The 17,910-nt window shown below is 40.9% G+C and overlaps 1 protein-coding gene and 1 long non-coding RNA gene across 3 annotated transcripts in view; one reads left to right on the top strand and one right to left on the bottom strand.

Annotated features, from left to right (window-relative positions):
- Positions 1 to 273, bottom strand: part of LOC141000629 (uncharacterized) — a 21,588-nt gene extending 21,315 nt beyond the window's left edge. For both annotated transcript variants that reach the window (XR_012179559.1, XR_012179558.1), the window contains exon 1: positions 138 to 273. This is a non-coding gene — a long non-coding RNA (uncharacterized lncRNA). The remainder of the gene's footprint in view (positions 1 to 137) is intronic.
- The window catches only part of stra6 (signaling receptor and transporter of retinol STRA6), an 18,007-nt gene extending 97 nt beyond the window's left edge, over positions 1 to 17,910 (top strand). The window contains exons 2-18 of the mRNA XM_073472232.1: positions 3,205 to 3,617; positions 4,899 to 4,965; positions 6,114 to 6,196; positions 7,545 to 7,678; positions 7,960 to 8,126; positions 8,931 to 9,056; positions 9,801 to 9,868; positions 10,779 to 10,858; positions 10,959 to 11,020; positions 11,417 to 11,579; positions 11,739 to 11,814; positions 12,256 to 12,389; positions 12,916 to 13,033; positions 13,767 to 13,868; positions 14,116 to 14,279; positions 15,022 to 15,159; positions 16,856 to 17,910. Of these exons, the coding sequence (XP_073328333.1) occupies positions 3,547 to 3,617; positions 4,899 to 4,965; positions 6,114 to 6,196; positions 7,545 to 7,678; positions 7,960 to 8,126; positions 8,931 to 9,056; positions 9,801 to 9,868; positions 10,779 to 10,858; positions 10,959 to 11,020; positions 11,417 to 11,579; positions 11,739 to 11,814; positions 12,256 to 12,389; positions 12,916 to 13,033; positions 13,767 to 13,868; positions 14,116 to 14,279; positions 15,022 to 15,159; positions 16,856 to 17,094 (1,992 nt within the window). The 5' untranslated portion in view covers positions 3,205 to 3,546 and the 3' untranslated portion in view covers positions 17,095 to 17,910. The remainder of the gene's footprint in view (positions 1 to 3,204; positions 3,618 to 4,898; positions 4,966 to 6,113; positions 6,197 to 7,544; positions 7,679 to 7,959; positions 8,127 to 8,930; positions 9,057 to 9,800; positions 9,869 to 10,778; positions 10,859 to 10,958; positions 11,021 to 11,416; positions 11,580 to 11,738; positions 11,815 to 12,255; positions 12,390 to 12,915; positions 13,034 to 13,766; positions 13,869 to 14,115; positions 14,280 to 15,021; positions 15,160 to 16,855) is intronic.

The raw sequence follows: 17,910 nt of genomic DNA, 5'->3' as shown, positions 1-17,910 counted from the left end.
GCGAAATTAGCAGGTCAGTGATTCAAGTTTTGCCTCGACAGGCGCACATGGGTCGATAAATGACGCACACAGCTCATCTAATTCCTCATATAAGCGACAGGTAGTCCAGTACATGAGGACACAGGTGACTCTGTTACCTGTTGCGGTGCTCGGGCTGAAAGTCTCTTTGTTGTCAGCAGATCCAGCTCAGCTTCAAAGCATGAAATGTGTCCATGATGCCTGTGTGAAACCGAACCCAGGAGCGGGCTGCAGCTGCAGCTCCACACAAATCAAGACGAGCATGCTCAGCTGTGGGAAGCAGGGCAGCAGTGATCGTCAGTGTTGATTCACGGTGGTGCAAAATAAAATTAAAATAAATTGACTGTTAATTCGATCACGCAACAGATAAATGCCTGCGTGTGTAACACGGGAAATTAACTCCTCCTGAACTGTTGAGTCACTTTGATGGTTGCAGCTTGGGGACATTTGGGTTCCTCAGGGTCCCACAGTGGTGATGTTATACACGTGACATGTAATGAGCAGCATCTTCCCTTAATGGACAGTGGACTTTTAAAGCATTATTTTTGTGTCTGGTGAAGGGTCGTTAACTCTTTCATGTCCCATCATCAGTTTATGAATGCTTCACTTGTCACCCCTGATTTTAGCGGTTGAGATAGTTAAAAAAGGATTAGAAAATCAGTCATTCAATCATGTTTGTTTTCACAAGGCTCATGCTTAATATGTTTCCTACCAAGAGGCTTCTGAGCCGGCTTCCTAAACCTGAAAGTGTCTGGCCCAATCAAACCACCTCTCTGTGATGTAATTATAACTGTTCAAAGCATTCTTTGTTCAGTGACCCCTTTATTCCCTTTATTTGCTGGGCTGCTTTTTCTTCGGGAGCACATTTGATTTGGTGGATTTGGTGGAAACCGTGTTTTCTCAGGAGTGTTAGGAGGGAAATTTTGTTGCTTTTTAAAGCGGTGTGACTGTAATCCCGGCATAATGAGTGTATGCTGACATGGAGGCAGTGTTGCAAAACTGACTTAGTCTCAACCAGCTGCAGCTGAATGAATGAATGAGAGCAGACGTGTTGCACAAGATATATTCAACATTATAGTAATAGTGGTGCACATGAGCGCATTCGCTGTTGCTTTATTAAACCTGTTGCAGATGAGAAATAATTGCAGCCAGGGTGTTGGCATGACCCTTGACCTTAGCCTGTCTCTGTAGCACTCACATGCTTGTGCTTTTCCTACGTTGGAGGACTTTTGTGATCATTTCCCAGTCTTGCTGCTGTCGTGAATTCTCTGGAATTTAATAAGAAAAACCTGCTGCAAAAATCAGCTTTTCTGTCTCCGTAGACGTAAGTTATAGTCCTGTTTTGGGATCTCCTGAATCTGTTCAGGAAACATAAGAACCAACAGTAGTGATCACTGAGAAGAGAAGGAGAGGAGAAGCAAGATATAAAATGGAGAAAAACACATCATAATCAAAACGGTGATGTGGAGGGAATGAACCCAAAAATCTGGTGTGAAAAATGTGTTTGTGAACCACCTGTGCTGCTGATAGGATTTAATATGTAACAGAGTTTGTCATGACTCAGGAGTCAAGATCCAGCCTGGTGTGATGAGATGAGCCACACTGTTTGTGAGATCTAAGACAGAACTCATATAATGTTCTTGAGTTTTGCAGCCAACAGTTTATCGATCAATCTGTAGATTTGTTTTAATTAATTGATCATTCAGCAGAAATTGGTATGCCCGTAGCACTTTCTCACAGCTCAATGTGACATCTTAGAATGAAAGATGTTGCATGAAATATATTCTCTTCATGGTTGGTGCTGAACATAAAAATTCCTCACGTTTGACAAGCTTGGTAAATTACTTATTTATAACGAATTATCAAAATTGTCTGTGATTAATTTTCTGTTGCTCGACTAACCATTTTGGCTGTAACGCTGCCTTCAGGTGCTCCTCGAATGGTCCCATTTTCCGAATTGAGACGTCAGTCTTCCGACTTGAGTGTGTTCATGTGCGTTAAGTCGAAATGTGGGAGCAACACGGTTGCCAAAAATAAGTTGTTTTGCATTTTATCGCTCAGAGCAATTAAACAACACGTCAACAGCTGTATTTCAGTGACTGGAGAGGGCATTCATGTGAATTTTCACTGTAGCAAAAATGTGTTTTCTGATAATCCTGACAGCACGTGAACGCACAGTGAGATAAACATAAGTGGTCTGTAACCAAAAAAAATGTTCATCTATTACAATACAAAAAGATTCTGCTGTGATGCTTTTTGCTTTCATTGAGACAGATTGAGTTGAAGTTGAATCAAAGTCAAGGTGAATTTATTTTCTGAGGTCTACTCACCTTTCTAAGTCCAGACAATGGAGAGTTGTCCATGATTGTTGGATGTTATTCATGAGCTGGCAGTAGACTAGTAAACTTTCCTTCCCTTGGGGCTGTATGACTGTACCTATTGTTAAATCCATTTCATTCACATATCATGTACCTGTATCATGTTGGAAACCAAGATTTATCCTCACCTCATTATATTTATATGATCTTTATCAGTAGGTCACTGGATGACTTTCTTTACTATTCAGAAATTACCTGTTGTTACATTTCAGATAAACAAGGTTTTTCTTTTAACAAACATATTAAAATAACTTGACACCAGTGTGGCGAACTGGAGATGTAGGTCTCTAGAAAATATGCCCTTTAACATCTTTATCTTAAATTACCTGCTGAAGATAAAGTACCGGGTTGAATGAACCTTTCCTTGATCCTTATCAAGCTGATGGTGCAGTTATGTAGAGAGGTGTGTATTGTAATCTGATTGTCCTGAAAACACGCAGTTTCTTCCATCCTGCTCTGTCTGGTTCCATGTTGTCATACTGGTGATTCCCTGTGGATTCAGTTTTGGTAACCCTTCCTGAATGTAATTGAGCGATGACCAAAGGGAACAACCTGAGAGTTTCCCTGTTATCTACGTGACACTCCACTCTGATAGGGGAAGGCTCATCGCTCCCAGCTACCCACACAGTCCCAGCTGGAGTTTTATAACTCTGCACACCTGACCCCTTCACCAGCAACAGGTCCAATAACACAACCCCAAAAGTAGATGTAATCCCAGTAAGCTGCAGGTGGCCTTCCAGATTGGCTGCCCAGATCTCCACATTTTTCCCTCCTTTCACACACTGCCCCCTTCTCACTCTCTCCCCAGGCTCCCAGTGTGGTGGTGGTTACCCTCAGCTGAAACAGGGCCTTTGCTGGGTGGAGGCAGCACGCTGCAGCCAGGACCTGTCACATTACTCTCAGCTCCACAGTGGGACGAGGGCACCTGAATACAGGCTGCGAGGGAGGGTAAGAGAGTGTGAGTGAGACTAAACCAAACACAGGGAGAGAAGGAGAAGCCTCTGCAGCAGCAACAGAGTCCAAGTTGGGACTTTCTGGGAGACACTTTTTCCTCTTGAGTCAAAGGGGATCGCAGCTGTGTGTCTCCAGAGATTGTTAGTTTAAGGTGCTCCAGCTGTAAAACTTTGGATCTGTTTGAAAAAGAGGCAGAATGGATAAGGATGCTCTGTACGACTATGAGTACCCGGACCTGGATCCCTTGCCAACAAAAAGGGAAGCAGAGTAAGTACACTCGTCTTTCTGAAGATTTTAAGGTAGTTGTTTAAAGCTTAAATTTAAGTTTAAGTTTAGTTTAGTATGCTTTTATTGTTTGTCTTTAAATCAGTCTGTCCATTGTTTACTGTGTATTTGTAGTTTCTTTTAAGTCTGAATAATTTTGCAGTGAGATCCTGCTCTCATTGAGGTATTGGGTGACACTTGGCACAATTCTATATAGCCAGTGTCAGTGTGTGGTCTTGTTTTTATTCAGTTCATTTGTCACGTTACAGTCAAAGCCATCTCATTTTCATGCCTCGAGGATGCAGTTTGTGTGGAAAACTAGTACATATTGCCATAGAACGTTTAAGAAAAAGTAAGAAAGTATGAACAAAATGCAAGTGTGTTCAACCTAAAACAACTCATAGTTTAATGTTTTGTTGTACTTTAGTCCGACTCAAGATCCAAAGTTTTACTGACTTGCCTGGTAGCATCAATCTTTGCTCCTGGCCCTCCCACAATGCAACAGGGCAGATGAAGCATTTTCAGTCATTACTTTTCCATGTAAAAATGCCGTGAATGTGTTGGCACAGGTTAATAGAGAAATATCAGTATTCAACAATGGCTTCAGATTAACAATATGACAGAAATACAATGGAACAAGTGTCATTTTTCACCAACCACCATTTTTTCTTTAATGAACTGCCAGGCTGTCGTGTAAATTAATGGAAAGTGTCGAGTTGTGGTCTGTAGAGCATTTTTGTGGCCATAGCCGTAGCTCCTATCAGTTTTAGCTTTGTAAACACTTCAATGTCCTGCTACAGCTCCTCCTTTACCAGCTCTGACTCTGAAATTTTGACATTACTTTAAATTTACAAATGCTCTGTTCTCTGACTGCCAAGTTACAAATTCACACATTGTTTGGACAGGTAAGAGACTGTTGTGAAACATGTCCGAACATCCATTCTGGAAGCTGACATCTCTCTGCTCACAGACCATAAAATACTGTATTTTCCTAAATAAGTCTCTTAAAGTATGTATGAGTTGTAATGACTACCCCATGACCAGGCATTCCTGTTTTTCCATCGTACATGAGTGTGAACATAGGCATTTGTTGTTGTTCCTGTGTCACGCTGATACCAATCCGTTTAAATGCAAATCTCTGCTGCAGGATTTCAGCTGCAAAGTTTCCAGCCACAAATGGCCCTGACAGTGACGTGTGAAGGGTTTAGGGGGGCGTCGATCTGTTCAGTGACTCAAATCCTTGATTGTTTTGCTCATGTGTGAATGTTTTGTTCCTTTTTTTAGAATAATCCCTCCATGTGACCCCACTGCTGACGACAGGCTCTACCATATATGCATCACTGCGATATCTGTAAGTTCACTTTTCCGTTGGATTAATGTAACACAGCATTGCACTGTCCCGTCATTCACAGGATGGGTGTACGATATCACACCTTGTTGTCAGACATACAGCATGTTTTATGATGTGCCTTATGCAAGGTTTGGCTGTCAAAGTCAGCCAAAAGCTTTCACTCCTCACTATTTGTTTAACTAATAAAGTTGGTGAAACACTGACCCATGGTTTAAAGAAGGAAATATGGGATTTTGATGCAAATCCAGGTGTGGATGCAGGAAGGATTACAGGAACCATTCACTTACAAAATAGAGCATTTTTTTAATGTTTTTGCTTCTCATTAAAGGTGCAATATGTAAGAATTAGATATCAGAGGCCTGAGCTATACTATCGGGCTATTGCCTCCTCAAGGTACAAAGTGGTATTACAGGGCTAGCTGGTTAGCATGCTACTTCAATAAGTTAGATATCTCTGCAACACAGTATATTAAAGTCTTTGACATAACATCAAAACTGTTAATTATTCACAAGTTGTTTGTCTTTTGTTTTGAATGTTTTAAACTAAAATTCGTACATGATGCACCTTTAAATACTGCACTTGCTTGAATATTTTAAAAAGTAGCCAATGTTATAATAATCATGTCTTAAAAAGATCATCCATCCAAATTGTTATTAAAGGTTATTCCCTCTCCAAGTGTTTTCCAGTTACAAACAAACCAAGTTTAGTGTTACCAAGTTAAAATGTTAAAATAAAGATATATTGGTGCAGAATTTTGGATTCAATATTCGGAAATCTTGTCACTCAACCAGTACAAGAGCCAGTTCATTAGCCTTAACATTTCACTAATTATTGCACATATTATTTGTGTAGTCTCCTGCCATGTATACATAATGAAGTTACTTTCTCTTCTTTTGATGATCTTGGCAGTTGGTCCAAACTGGTCCAATTCTTTCCAGCTGTGTCTTTCCTAAATGTGTCACGGGTCATGACAGGTCACTGAACGCTCACTGGTCAGTGATCCTGACTGATGACAATTCATTCAGACCACATCCATGGGGAGCACTAATGAGACACCAGGGTTTGCCCTTTGGTGGCATCACCTCATTTTTTAGTCTGGGGGATCCACAGCTGCAGATAAGGCTGACTGACGTATCTTCTCCTCCTAGCTTGTTGTCATGCTGATCCTAGCGATCTTAGCCAGGCGCACGAAGGTGGGCGACAGACAGAAAGGCCTTCCAGGTTTACTCAGGTGAGGCTGCATTTTATATCTTTTATCTTCTTGTTTCTTGAATGACATAAACACCTGTTAAATGTGAAATAAAACAGCTGCTTGCTTTGATATGACCATTCTAGTAGTTTTGCATGTGAAGTCCACTGAACTGTATATATTTCATATCACGATTGATCACTCTCTTGACCACAGCATATAGCTAGGGGTGGGCGATCTGATCATTTTAGATTGTGCTCGATCTTCAAGGCATCCCAGTCTACTTTTCAGGCAGATCACATAGTCAATGTCCACTTACTTCTGTTTCCAAACTTCACAGAACCTCACTGATTAGCGTATTCATGAACAAACCAATAAAGTCATCAACTAGATGGCTATGCCGACTGGAAAAATTACTTAGAGTGGCTCTTCCATGAGGGACATATTTTAAATAATGCAACTTGATTTATATCTAGTGGTATGGTGGGTGAGGAGCTTGTGCCAAAAGAAAACTTTGATGCAATTTTGTATTTTAATGGAACAAATGTAGAAATTCATAGGCTATTCAGATCTTGGATCGTGATTGTGATTAAATAGCTTGTGATTTTTTGGGGGCAGATCGCCCACCCCTACATACAGCAGATTTATAGATTGATTTTCTATTTGCCTCGCAGTTATTGACTCCCATTCATTTCAGTACAGTATACATTGATTGAGATTCATCACAGTGAGCATGCAGCATAAGAGATTAATAGTGGTGATAAGGACTGTGTAAGTGTGATAATTTCTCATTTTATGAAGATAAGTTTTATCTATTTCTTAAGTCAAGAATGTTTCCAAAGAGCACCAGAACAGAGCAGTACCTACTTGCGACTTAATTACGACTGCCTTTTTGCACGCAAAAGGTAGATGATGAAGTATTTCTTACCCTATAAAACACAAATGTCAAGGGCATTAATTTAATCTTTTGACTTGCTGATGTACCCTTGAGTAATCAACCCCCAAATCTGCTTCAGTGGAGCTGCTCAGTGGCAAACTGTGGGTCACTGCTAGGTCTGAGTGGGTGTGTGGTTGGCAATGGGCACTGATTGGAGCTTTCATGCTCAGTGAACCGTCCCTGGATTAATAGAGTTTGAAAACGGATGGATTTTCCTATTCCAAGCAAGTTTCAATGCCCATAGCTGTACTGACATGACTAGAAGCCAAGGGCAGCCTAAAAGGTTGTAAATCACACTAAAAAAAAAGTCTGATGTCCTTTAGTTTGTGGGCTAAAACTTAAAAAATGCTTATATGGTAGTTTGAAGTGCATCATTCCCGCTCAATAACTGTTTCGTCCAGATGTGAGGCTGGTAACATGTGGGCTCTAAATACCTGCTGCTTGATTTCACAGTCCGGTCAACTTCCTGGACCATACGCAGCACAAGGGCCTTGCAGTGGCTGTGTTTGGAGTTCTCTTGTGCAAACTGTGGGGCCTGATCATATCGCCAAACCCCCTCCCCTTCACGACAGACACGGAGAATAAACGTGAGGATATCATCTTCGCTCCTCCTGCACTAGCATCAGCATTCACTTTTAACACAGATTGTAAACCTTCCAAAACTGTTTTAATGTTTATTTGAGTTGTTAAAATGTGTCACTGCTCCTCTTTTGAACAAGTAAGTAAGCACTGTTTTGGGAAAAGGTGTATTATGTGTAGAACTGAAGCAGAATTAGTTGTCAGAGTTATAATCTTGTGTGGCATGGTTCAGTAAGGGACACATCAGTGTATTTTCTTTGGTCTTCACACACTTTTGTTGTATTTGCAGAGAACTGGGTGATTCTGGGAGTCTTCTACTACCCTGCACTGTACTACCCTCTCCTGGCATGTGGTACTTTACATAATAAAGTCGGCTATGTCCTCGGTAGCCTCTTGTCATGGACGCACTTTGGCGTTCTGGTGTGGCAGAAAATTGACTGTCCCAAATCACCTCTGGTAAGCAAAGATGACTTCCAACACCACTATGAGTTCCAGTGCATCCACGAGAAAGCAATAGATCTCTGAGGAATAGAGTGTCTGCATTGTCACTGGATTAATTGTCACTTTCTATGTGTCATCTGTCTGAGTTTTAGGGATTAAAAACAAAGCTGATTGGTTCTGGTCCCATTGATTACCAAACAAAGTCTGCAGTGTGTCTGTTTGAGACGTGTGATTTGAAAAGAGGAAGAACTTAATACTTGGACACATGGTTGGAGCTTTCAGAACTTTTGTGCCACATCCACGTTGTGTGAGCTTTCTGCGCCATGAATGGCCAAAACTCAAGACAATTAGTTCCACTGTCTGTTGGTCTTAATCAAGAGGCTTTGTCACACTTAATCAGTTTAGTGTGTGAGAGAGAGACATCCAGACTTTGGATGTTCTTTTAATAGTGGCGATGCCTGTCTTTTTATCCCACCGTGAGTTGGCACGCACCAAATGCTGCTGGGAGCTTAATCGCATAAAGAATTGAATTGATAAGTGTTATATTTAGTTTTGTATTTCTTTTTCATGTAAATAAGTATAAATCACACTATTAGATACCAGCATTTGGTGTATAACTAGCAGAGAGATTGAAAATATGTTAGCACTTTATCTCAGATTTTTGTCTTGTGGTGAGGATTTGGCCAAACATGCAGACACCCACTATCACACACAAAGCCATTTGTGTCATATTTGTCATGTATTCCTCCTCTGTCACTTCAAAACTCTCCACAGAAGTTGCCAGGTGATTTAAAGTCTTCTTTTTATATCTCTTTGCAGATACACAAACACTACTCCCTTTTCTCCAGCCTGCCCCAGATAGCTTGCTTGGCATTCCTTAGTTTCCAGTATCCGCTTCTTCTGTTCAAGGGCTTGAAGGGCACTGAAAAGAACAATGCCACAGAGGTAAGTTTAGCATGTCTGCTTCAGCCCTCATAGCACTAATTGTTGGGAACGCTGACATAACAAACTAGATACGAGTGTCTATGTTGATTAGTCGTCCACGCTCACGTAAGCCTGAACTATAAAAAAAGAAAAGTCTCACTAAGACGCACATTTCTTCTGAATCTGTGCATGTGAGGAACCTGTATAAGCCGCCTGCTAAATCAAGGAGCTTATCGTGCTCATACAGTCTAGGCCGAGGGGAAAATGTGGGGTCCAACGCAGCGTGCCAGTTGCCTAATCATTTTAAGTAGATTTGACGTAATTGGTTTACGTTATGTTCTTGATCAGATTATGAAAAGGTTGCCTTGTTTTTTCACTGAGGAGACACAATGCTGTGTTTATTTGATGCTAATCTCAACATGGGTGTGACAAAGCTGGGGTGAGGCGATTGCACCAGGTTTGACTCGCCCCCCCCTTCCCACAGGAACGTACACGACACCATAAACCTGCACAGATGCAGAAACTTTTCATAAAGAGGCTTAGTTTGTGCGCAATGCTTTTAATAATTACACAATAATTTCTAAATTTAAACAGCACCTAATACCACATACTTACAGAGGAGTTTAGGAATATGAAGGCCCAGCTAAACCATTTGTAACCCCGAAAAGCTAATCATTTCATTGAGCACTGCCACACCACCCCAGCCTGTTTAATGTACTATTATCATTGGTTTTTTAACATTAACACTGTCCATATTCTCATTAGGATCTCGGCAGCAGCTACTATAAAGATTATGTGAAGAAAATGCTCAAGAACAAGCCCAGCAAACTCAGGTAACAATCAGGATTTATTACATGTTATGTTTTTATTTTAATGTTACAAATGATGAACAACTTGGGCTTGGACTTTCACCTTACATATTTTGATGGATGTTTTACTTTTTTAAAGACTTTTGGGGATTTTTAAGTCCTTAATTATAAACATCAGAGAGACAACAGGGAAACAAGGCAGAGAAAGACACAACAACGCTGTGGTTCACGGTCAGCTCCTTTAGCAACAAAGGCCCTGAGTTTTGCTTTGGCCATTATTTACCTTGGCAATCAAAGCAGTCTCCATGAGTTTAAGCCACTCTGTACACTCTGTGTGATTTATGCATGCTCTTCCAGTAATGTGAAATAACCTTGACTGCTTCAAATAGCCCTGGTGGCATGAGAGATTTATTTCAGTGTTTTTTTTAGCACCTATTACCAAGAAATATCTGAAAATGTGCCTTGCTGCTTTTCCTGCATTTATTATTTTGATTTAAGTTCATTTGAAACAGTTTGAGGGGTGTAAAATCATACAGTTTTATCATGGATGAACTTTCTTGCACCTCTTACAGCCCATCCTACATATGAGATCATGTGGTTCTTCCTATATCTTTTTATTCCAGATGAAGAGAAAAGAAATACCGGTGATAGAACAGGGAGACTAGAGGAAATACTTTGCTGCCCTGTTGAAGAATCGTGCATTGCCCCAATTATATATTCAAAATTTCCTCATACAGTCCATGCAAATAGCCAACATGTCATGCAGAGGTTGCACCAGGAAATAATCTTTTTTCCAATTTGTAGGGAATATTTGACTCCTATGTAGATGGCTCATTCATTCACAAATGCTCTAATCCTAATCTCGTGAATTCATTGAAGTGTGGTGTAAAATGCAGCGTTTTAAATTTGCACCTCTGTTCAACCTTTACCTCAGCACAACGAGCACAGAGACGCCAAAGCTCCCTCAAAGAATCCTTGACGCCGTGAAGTCGTACATTTATACACCAGAGGAAGGTAAATATGTCGTCTTGGTTATGTGTTGTGTCTGATCATGCCTTGAAGTGGCTTCATCGGTTAAATTTTTCATTATACTTTCCCTTTTTTCCCCCAACAGCTTTCCGTTTTCCCCTGAAGTTGGCTATATCTGGTGTAGTGTCATTTATAACCCTGTATCAGGTAACTAGTATATTTACTATTTGACTTTACAATGAAATCATAATATAATACATGAGGACAAATAGATAATTGCATAAGTGAATGTGATATGTCAACGTCCTGCTTTAGATAAAAACGTCCAGTCCAGTATTGAAACTCAAACATCAGGTCTTTACTGACTACAACCAATCCTAACTCAGACCTCGGCCTAATAACTGCACTACAGACTCTGAATATCAACAGAATACATTTCATCACCAGCAACTCATTGGACTTTGTTGTATGTTGTGTTATTATCAGCAATCGATCGTCCAAATGCAGTGCCAGTGCCAGCCAGTTTTTCATTTCCACATCTGTAAAAGCCACGCTAGGGTTATAGTTTTTCCCTTCATGAATAAATGTCCTGTTTTTTGTTAGGTGGCTCTTCTCCTGATTTCCACGGTGGTGCCTCCTCTCCAGCTTGCCCGTTCGGGAGTCGATGAAGACATCGCCAACGTTTTAGCTGGTTTCAAGATCATGCTGTCTCCGGACAAACACGAAGTGGTCAGGATAGTGGTTTATTACATGTGGTGTGTAGAAGGTGAGTGAAAACCAGAGAGCAGAATATGCATGTTTTGATTTAGTTCCATCTTATGCTTGTTGCACACATTGTTTTCAAATCTACAGAAATATAACATGTTAATTGTCAGTGAATCCTCTCAGTCAACAGACTGAATGTCATGTGCTCTTCGTCCTGCAGTGTGCTATATCTCATCAATGACCCTGTCTGCCTTGGTCAACCTGGCTATGCTCATGCGCTCCATGGTTCTGCATCGGTAGGTGTGAGAAAAGAAAAGCTTAATAGCTTTTTTTTAAGTCTGTTTCTTATTTTTCTATTCCCTCCACAAAGTTTCCAAGAATTGCGAGCGTGCTTCGAATTGTGTTGCCTTCATTATAATGCGATGGTTCACAAAGGAGTTATTATAACATAATGGAGTACTAATCATCCAGACGGACAGAAAGGCATTCACTCTGCCTTAACTGCTGCTAGAATTGAAAATGGCTATTAAGATAAGAAATGAAATACTGGGCCATTACTATAAATTACGTCATATTAAAAGAAAAGGTTTTCATTGCCAAGTATTGAATTGCATGCCGGTCGAATCCGGGGGCTAAATTACCTCTTCAATTAGCCATGTAATTTGTACATTTACTGATGATTCAGTTTATGTATTGCATACTGCTGCATTGTCTTGATTGTGTTTTTGCTTCTGTAGGTCAAACCTGAAGGGGCTGTACAGAGGAGACATCTATAATGTTTATAACTGCCAAAGAAGCATCAGGGCTTCACGGCCAGCGCTGGTCTGCTGGATGGGATACACCAGCTTCACAGCTGCTCACATCTGCATCGGTATGTCTACATAATGAATACTAAAGAAGAGGAATATAGATTATACTGATTGTTTCATATTCAAACCATAATTTATACCAGTATGCTTAATTTTGGTGCATTTCTTTTGTTTTTCTTTTTGTTTCATCACTTCAGAAATGCTACTAAACCTGATATTTTATGGATCATTAGGGTCACTGGGAGGTTCAGCGGCAAAACAGTAATGGCGGAACAAAAAAAGGATCCCCACTAGCCTCATCTAGCCATTACATTCACCATTTCATGCCATATTAATAGTACTCTGTCTGTTCACACTTCTTTTATGGTTCTAAATGCATCTTTCTAGCATCCGAAGATTTGTCAGGATTTGACATGCTTCTCATGAAAGACTGATATTTAAATTGTGGTTACGAGATTTCCAAGAGAAAAATGACTTCTCTACCCTCCCTCCTCTGTGAAATGAGAGGAGTGGGTGTGCAGTGCAGATCTGTTGGATGCTGGACATGGTTTAAGGCTGTGAGCTGACGCTCTGATCTCTCCCCTGCAGGCATGATCATCCAGACCATGGTGTTCTTCCTCTGCCTCCTGGTCGCCATCTTCCTCATTATCATGCCCATCCTGCACGGACAGAATCTGATCCTCTTTCACATCCTCTTGAGCATGTGGTGAGCATCATCACAGCTCTTACTCATTAAAGATCTCTGTCCACAGACTTGCATGACTAAGGCACAAGTCCCAGCTGTTATGTTGCTGACATGTCATGAAAACTTTCAGCTTTTCAGATTCTTTTAATGTTTTGACTTGAAAAAACATCTTTTAATAGAAAGTGTTTGGCTTTCAGCTGTTATTATGAAATAAATGTTGATTGCACAATGTTATGGCTATGAAGTAACACAGCTGGCGTTTGGACTACTTCCCTATAAACGTTGACTGTGCTATTTTTTCTTCCACCGGCCACAAAATCTCTCACGAAAATGAAGTCTGACTCGTGATCAGTCAGACTGGAAGCCCGCCACCATTTCTATCTTATTTCAATTCTCCATGATGGTTTTAATAAATGAGCAAACTCACATTTTGTCTTGCATGGTTGGTAGTTGCTGTTCTGAGGTAAACAAGCAGCAATCCTGTTGTCTTTGCAAGAGCAACACCCACGATAATATCACTTGGAAACACTTTAAGGGGAAATTGTCTTGTGTCCATTGCCTGTATTCTTTAAATGACTGAAAACTGGACAACTGGAACAGTTTTTAATCTACAGCAAAATGCTCCATGTATGTTGTACAGTAATGGATAAGCCTATTTTACTGTTCATTTACTGTTTTCTTTCTTTCTTTCTTTCTTTCTTTCTTTCTTTCTTGTATCACAGCAGATGTTTGATTGTTGTTTTTGTCTTTTCAGGCCCTTCTGGCTGATGATCATCTTGGCTGTGTTGATCCAACATATCACCGGCAGGTTTTGCTTCATCAAAAAAACAGCAGGCACACGAGACCTAGACAACAGGTGATTCACTATATTTGTTGCTATGTACTGTAGAGCCCCACTGATAAATCGGTCGGCTAATATATCATCGGCTGATATTGTCCTATCTCAGATATATCGACGTATATGTTGTCCGATATGCGTCGGTATGAAAACTTATATCAGTATCAGCATTTGCTCCAAAAATCCAGTATCGTTCGGGCGCTGTTTTAATGACAGATAACTTCAGCATACCTGTGCATCTGATGCATTCTGTCCTCTCTCACAGGGGTAATCTGTTCCTGCTGACCTACCTGCTGTTTCCAGTCAATGTTTTGATCGGGGTGCTCCTGGCAGTGTGGCGCTTGATCATCACAGCCCTGTTCAACATTGTCCACATGGGGCGGTTGGATATCAGCCTTCTTAACCGCAACGTGGAGGCGTTTGACCCAGGTGAGCCAGACATTCTGCACTCTGTACGGATTCACACAGCCATAACGTCACTGTCTGGTGTTCTGACCAGGCCAAAGCATCAAGGTCAAGTTCAATGTCATCTGCTTTATACGAGATATATTCATATAATGGATAGCTTTGGCTGTCTCATCTACAAAATTAGTTCCAGGTCCATTAGCAATGTGTTCAAATAAAAAACAACAAGAAGGCATTGTGAGGGAATTCAATGCCTTTGACTTCATGCTCATTATATTTCACATTTTCCTGCAGTGTTTTTTTCTCTTTAGTCTCAGACACACAATGTTAACATATTCATTGGTATTAACATCATGCTTTTACCTTTGTAGATGCCACTGGGTTTTTTTTTCCACTCTCACTGTGAAGGCTTAAAGAGAAGCAATTTTCTATGAGCAAATGCACTTTTACTGATCCCACTTAGAGGCCAGAAATGGCGTATCCTCTCCACTTTACTCCGCCTGCAGCTCACTGCAGCTCATATGATATCTGTATTCTGTTCAGTGCACGGGATGGTAATTGCACTCCGGTCTCTGAAATGGCTGCAGATTTAAGACATCTGTTGTCAGGAAAAGCAGGTGGTTTAAAAAAAAAAAAAAAAAGAAGTGTGATTGTATGGCCATTATGTGTGATTGCCTCAAAGCCAACATGGGGTGTTGTCCTATGTGTTTATTGCTTTTGCCCAGTCAGAATGATCCCCCACCCCCTTCCCTATGTCTGTCTGCAGCCTACCGCTGCTATGCTCATTATCTGAAGATTGAGGTGAGCCAGTCTCACCCTGTGATGAAGGCCTTCTGCGGGATGCTGCTGCAGTCCGTGGGCCAGGAGAGCAACGCTGCACAGAGGGCACGGGACGCTGAAGAGGGTCTGTAGCATAAAACTCACATCATCATCTACACACATTTCCCCAGTGCTAATAACTCAGTTCACACTGACTTGGTATAAAATTGTATAAATACACTGTAGGTTCTTATTATTTTAGTATTTATACATATAAAGAATAAGGCTTGTGTTTCTGTAGAGAATAGGCGCATTGCATAACTCCATAACAGGTCTCTGGGAGTACTACTACATATGTGAAAAAGTAAAGCCTTTTGTGGCTCCAGAGGAAGCTGCATGCAATCTAATAAATTACCCCCAGTGATGTCACTCAGCGACTAAGTTGCATTGTGGGTAATGTAGGCGGCAGCTGATGGACAGTTTTAAGACAAATGATCAAAGTTGATACAGCAGAACCAGAGACATCACTTTTTTTATTCCACACATTCTTCTACCTTTTCAAAATCTGGTGACTACATTACCCAAAATGCAACTTAGCCACTGAGTGACATCACTGGAGGCAGTTTATCAGATTAAATGCAGCTTCCTCTGGAGCCACAAAAGGCTTTAAATATTAACATACATAGTAGTACTCCACGAGACCTGTAAACACACTTGAATATGTAAAATCAATGGAGTTACCCTTTAATAGTTTCTGGACAACAATGGAGATCTATTGGACAGATATACTGTATAAGCTGCATCAGGCTTTGGGTACACAGGCAATACTTTATTGGTTTTGGTCTTATCAAGAAAATCAGTAAAACACAGAATATCTCCAGCCTCATCCTTTAAAGACAAACAGTATCTTCATAGCTTCATTAAATCCAGTGTGACTTTCTTTAATTTCTCCTGGGAGGTTCAGAATCCAGCAGCAGGTCACTGTAACTGTCACTGTCTCGCACGCGCCGAAAGAAATGAAACCTTAGCAGTTCTGATTTAATATGTCAAGAGCAAATTGAGTCTTGCGGTGGAATAATTTACAGTCCAGCTGCTGGTCTCGATCAAATCTGTCATAAACTAATCAGCTGTCCTCATGGCGTGCCCACACTCGCCTCAGCCCACGGCCTCTGTCACCAGGACACAGTGTCGTCCTGTAGGTCGTTATTATGCATGTCATTTAACTAATACAAGGGAGGCCAATGTATCGTTTACCCAAAAGATGAGGAGTTATTTTAAGGCTGGTTGGTAGGCTGGTGGTATTGACTCAAACAGGAGATGATTGACGGTCGCCTACGCATGTTGTGACAAGAGGACGTACATTATAGTGAGAAATTAGCAGGAAAATGCATCAGGCTTCAGCTGTTGTTGTGGAATCTGACTCTGTCTGGTATCTAGTCACAGCTGAGTCTAATTATAAGCATGTAGGGGAGATGTTGCTTGTTTTCATCTAGAGAACAATGCATTATCAGGAATAATCTATTGTATTGCAAAGATTAGTAGCGTAGCTGGTTACACAGATGAGCTACGCTAATTGCCTGTTTCATATTCATGTAGCCCAAGGGGCTTAAGCTTTCAGTGTGTTAATGGCAAGCCCAATATGCTCCTACCATGCTTAGAGGATTAGAATAAAATTGCTTTCTATTATTACTCTTTCTGTAGTGTCTAGCTGGTCCTGGGTGGCCCTCAAAGGAGTGTTTTCCCCATTCCATTTAAGATTATTAAAAAAAAGGTTATCTATTCTCGTGTATCTGTGTATATGACATACCATCGGTGCTATCATGATGTCTGAATGTCCTCAGGGATCCAGCTGGTCCAGCAGGAGAAGAAACAGCACAAAATATCCAGTGCCAAGAGGGCCCGCAGGCACTGGCAGCTCCTCTACACCCTGGTCAACAACCCCTCCCTGGTGGGCACCAGGAAGCACTTCCAGCGTCAGACCACAGAGAGCTTTCTGAATGGAAGCCTCAACCGCAGCGCCAAGGAGGGGAGCAAGAAGGAGGCGGCAACCAAGGAGGAGGAGGCCGCAGCCAGCAACTGAGAGTGAATGTGACCACGGTTAAAGGATCGGCTGCAAAGTCCCTCCTTTTGGTTTTGGGAAAATTCTACAGTCATATTATTTTGTTCACACCTGCTGTAGATGTGTCTAACAAGTGCACTTACAGTTCAGTGCCACATGTAGAGATATTCACCAAACCCTTCCTGTCTGGAGACGGTGCGTCCGATTCATGCTCTTCATGTTCCCCTGGTTGTTTATATGTGAGGGCCACGGTCTCCAGTCAGGTGGGAAAGCTTGTGTGTGGCACTGACATCCCATCCAAACACACTCATTATGTGTCATTTTCAACACGTTGATGTGCTTATTTTGGGATAGCACTCGTTTGCTTAATGTTTCGACCTGTAGGTTAATCACATGTTCTCCAGTATCATCATATAGTGCAGATAATGCAGATTTGTAGTCACCCAGACTGAACACGTGGATGTACGATCCACTGAAGCATCCTTTTAAAAGAGGGTATTATTAATATGTAGAGCATTTCACTATTTATGAATATACAGAATGAGGTGTTTTCATAGACTGGATGATAATTGTTTTGGGTTTTTTTTTCAATTGTACACATTTTGTGTAATTAACAATAACCTGTGGAATAGGAAAGGCAAATGAAACTGTTTATTTTCTGTTTTATTTGTAGATCTTTAAGTCCAAAACCACTTGCTGCTACCAGCGTTTTCTTATTGTCGTCCAAAATCTTTTTTTTTTTTTTTTTTTTGGTTTCTAATATTCACAAACATTTCATTGTTTGTTCCTGCATTTACATTTAAAATGCAGACTTTTAAGTGAAAATATGAACACTCG

Source organism: Pagrus major, chromosome 8, assembly GCF_040436345.1.
Source record: "Pagrus major chromosome 8, Pma_NU_1.0".
Lineage (NCBI taxonomy): Eukaryota > Metazoa > Chordata > Actinopteri > Spariformes > Sparidae > Pagrus > Pagrus major.
Note: the sequence above shows the minus strand (reverse complement) of the source record. Positions and strands in the feature narration are given on the sequence as shown.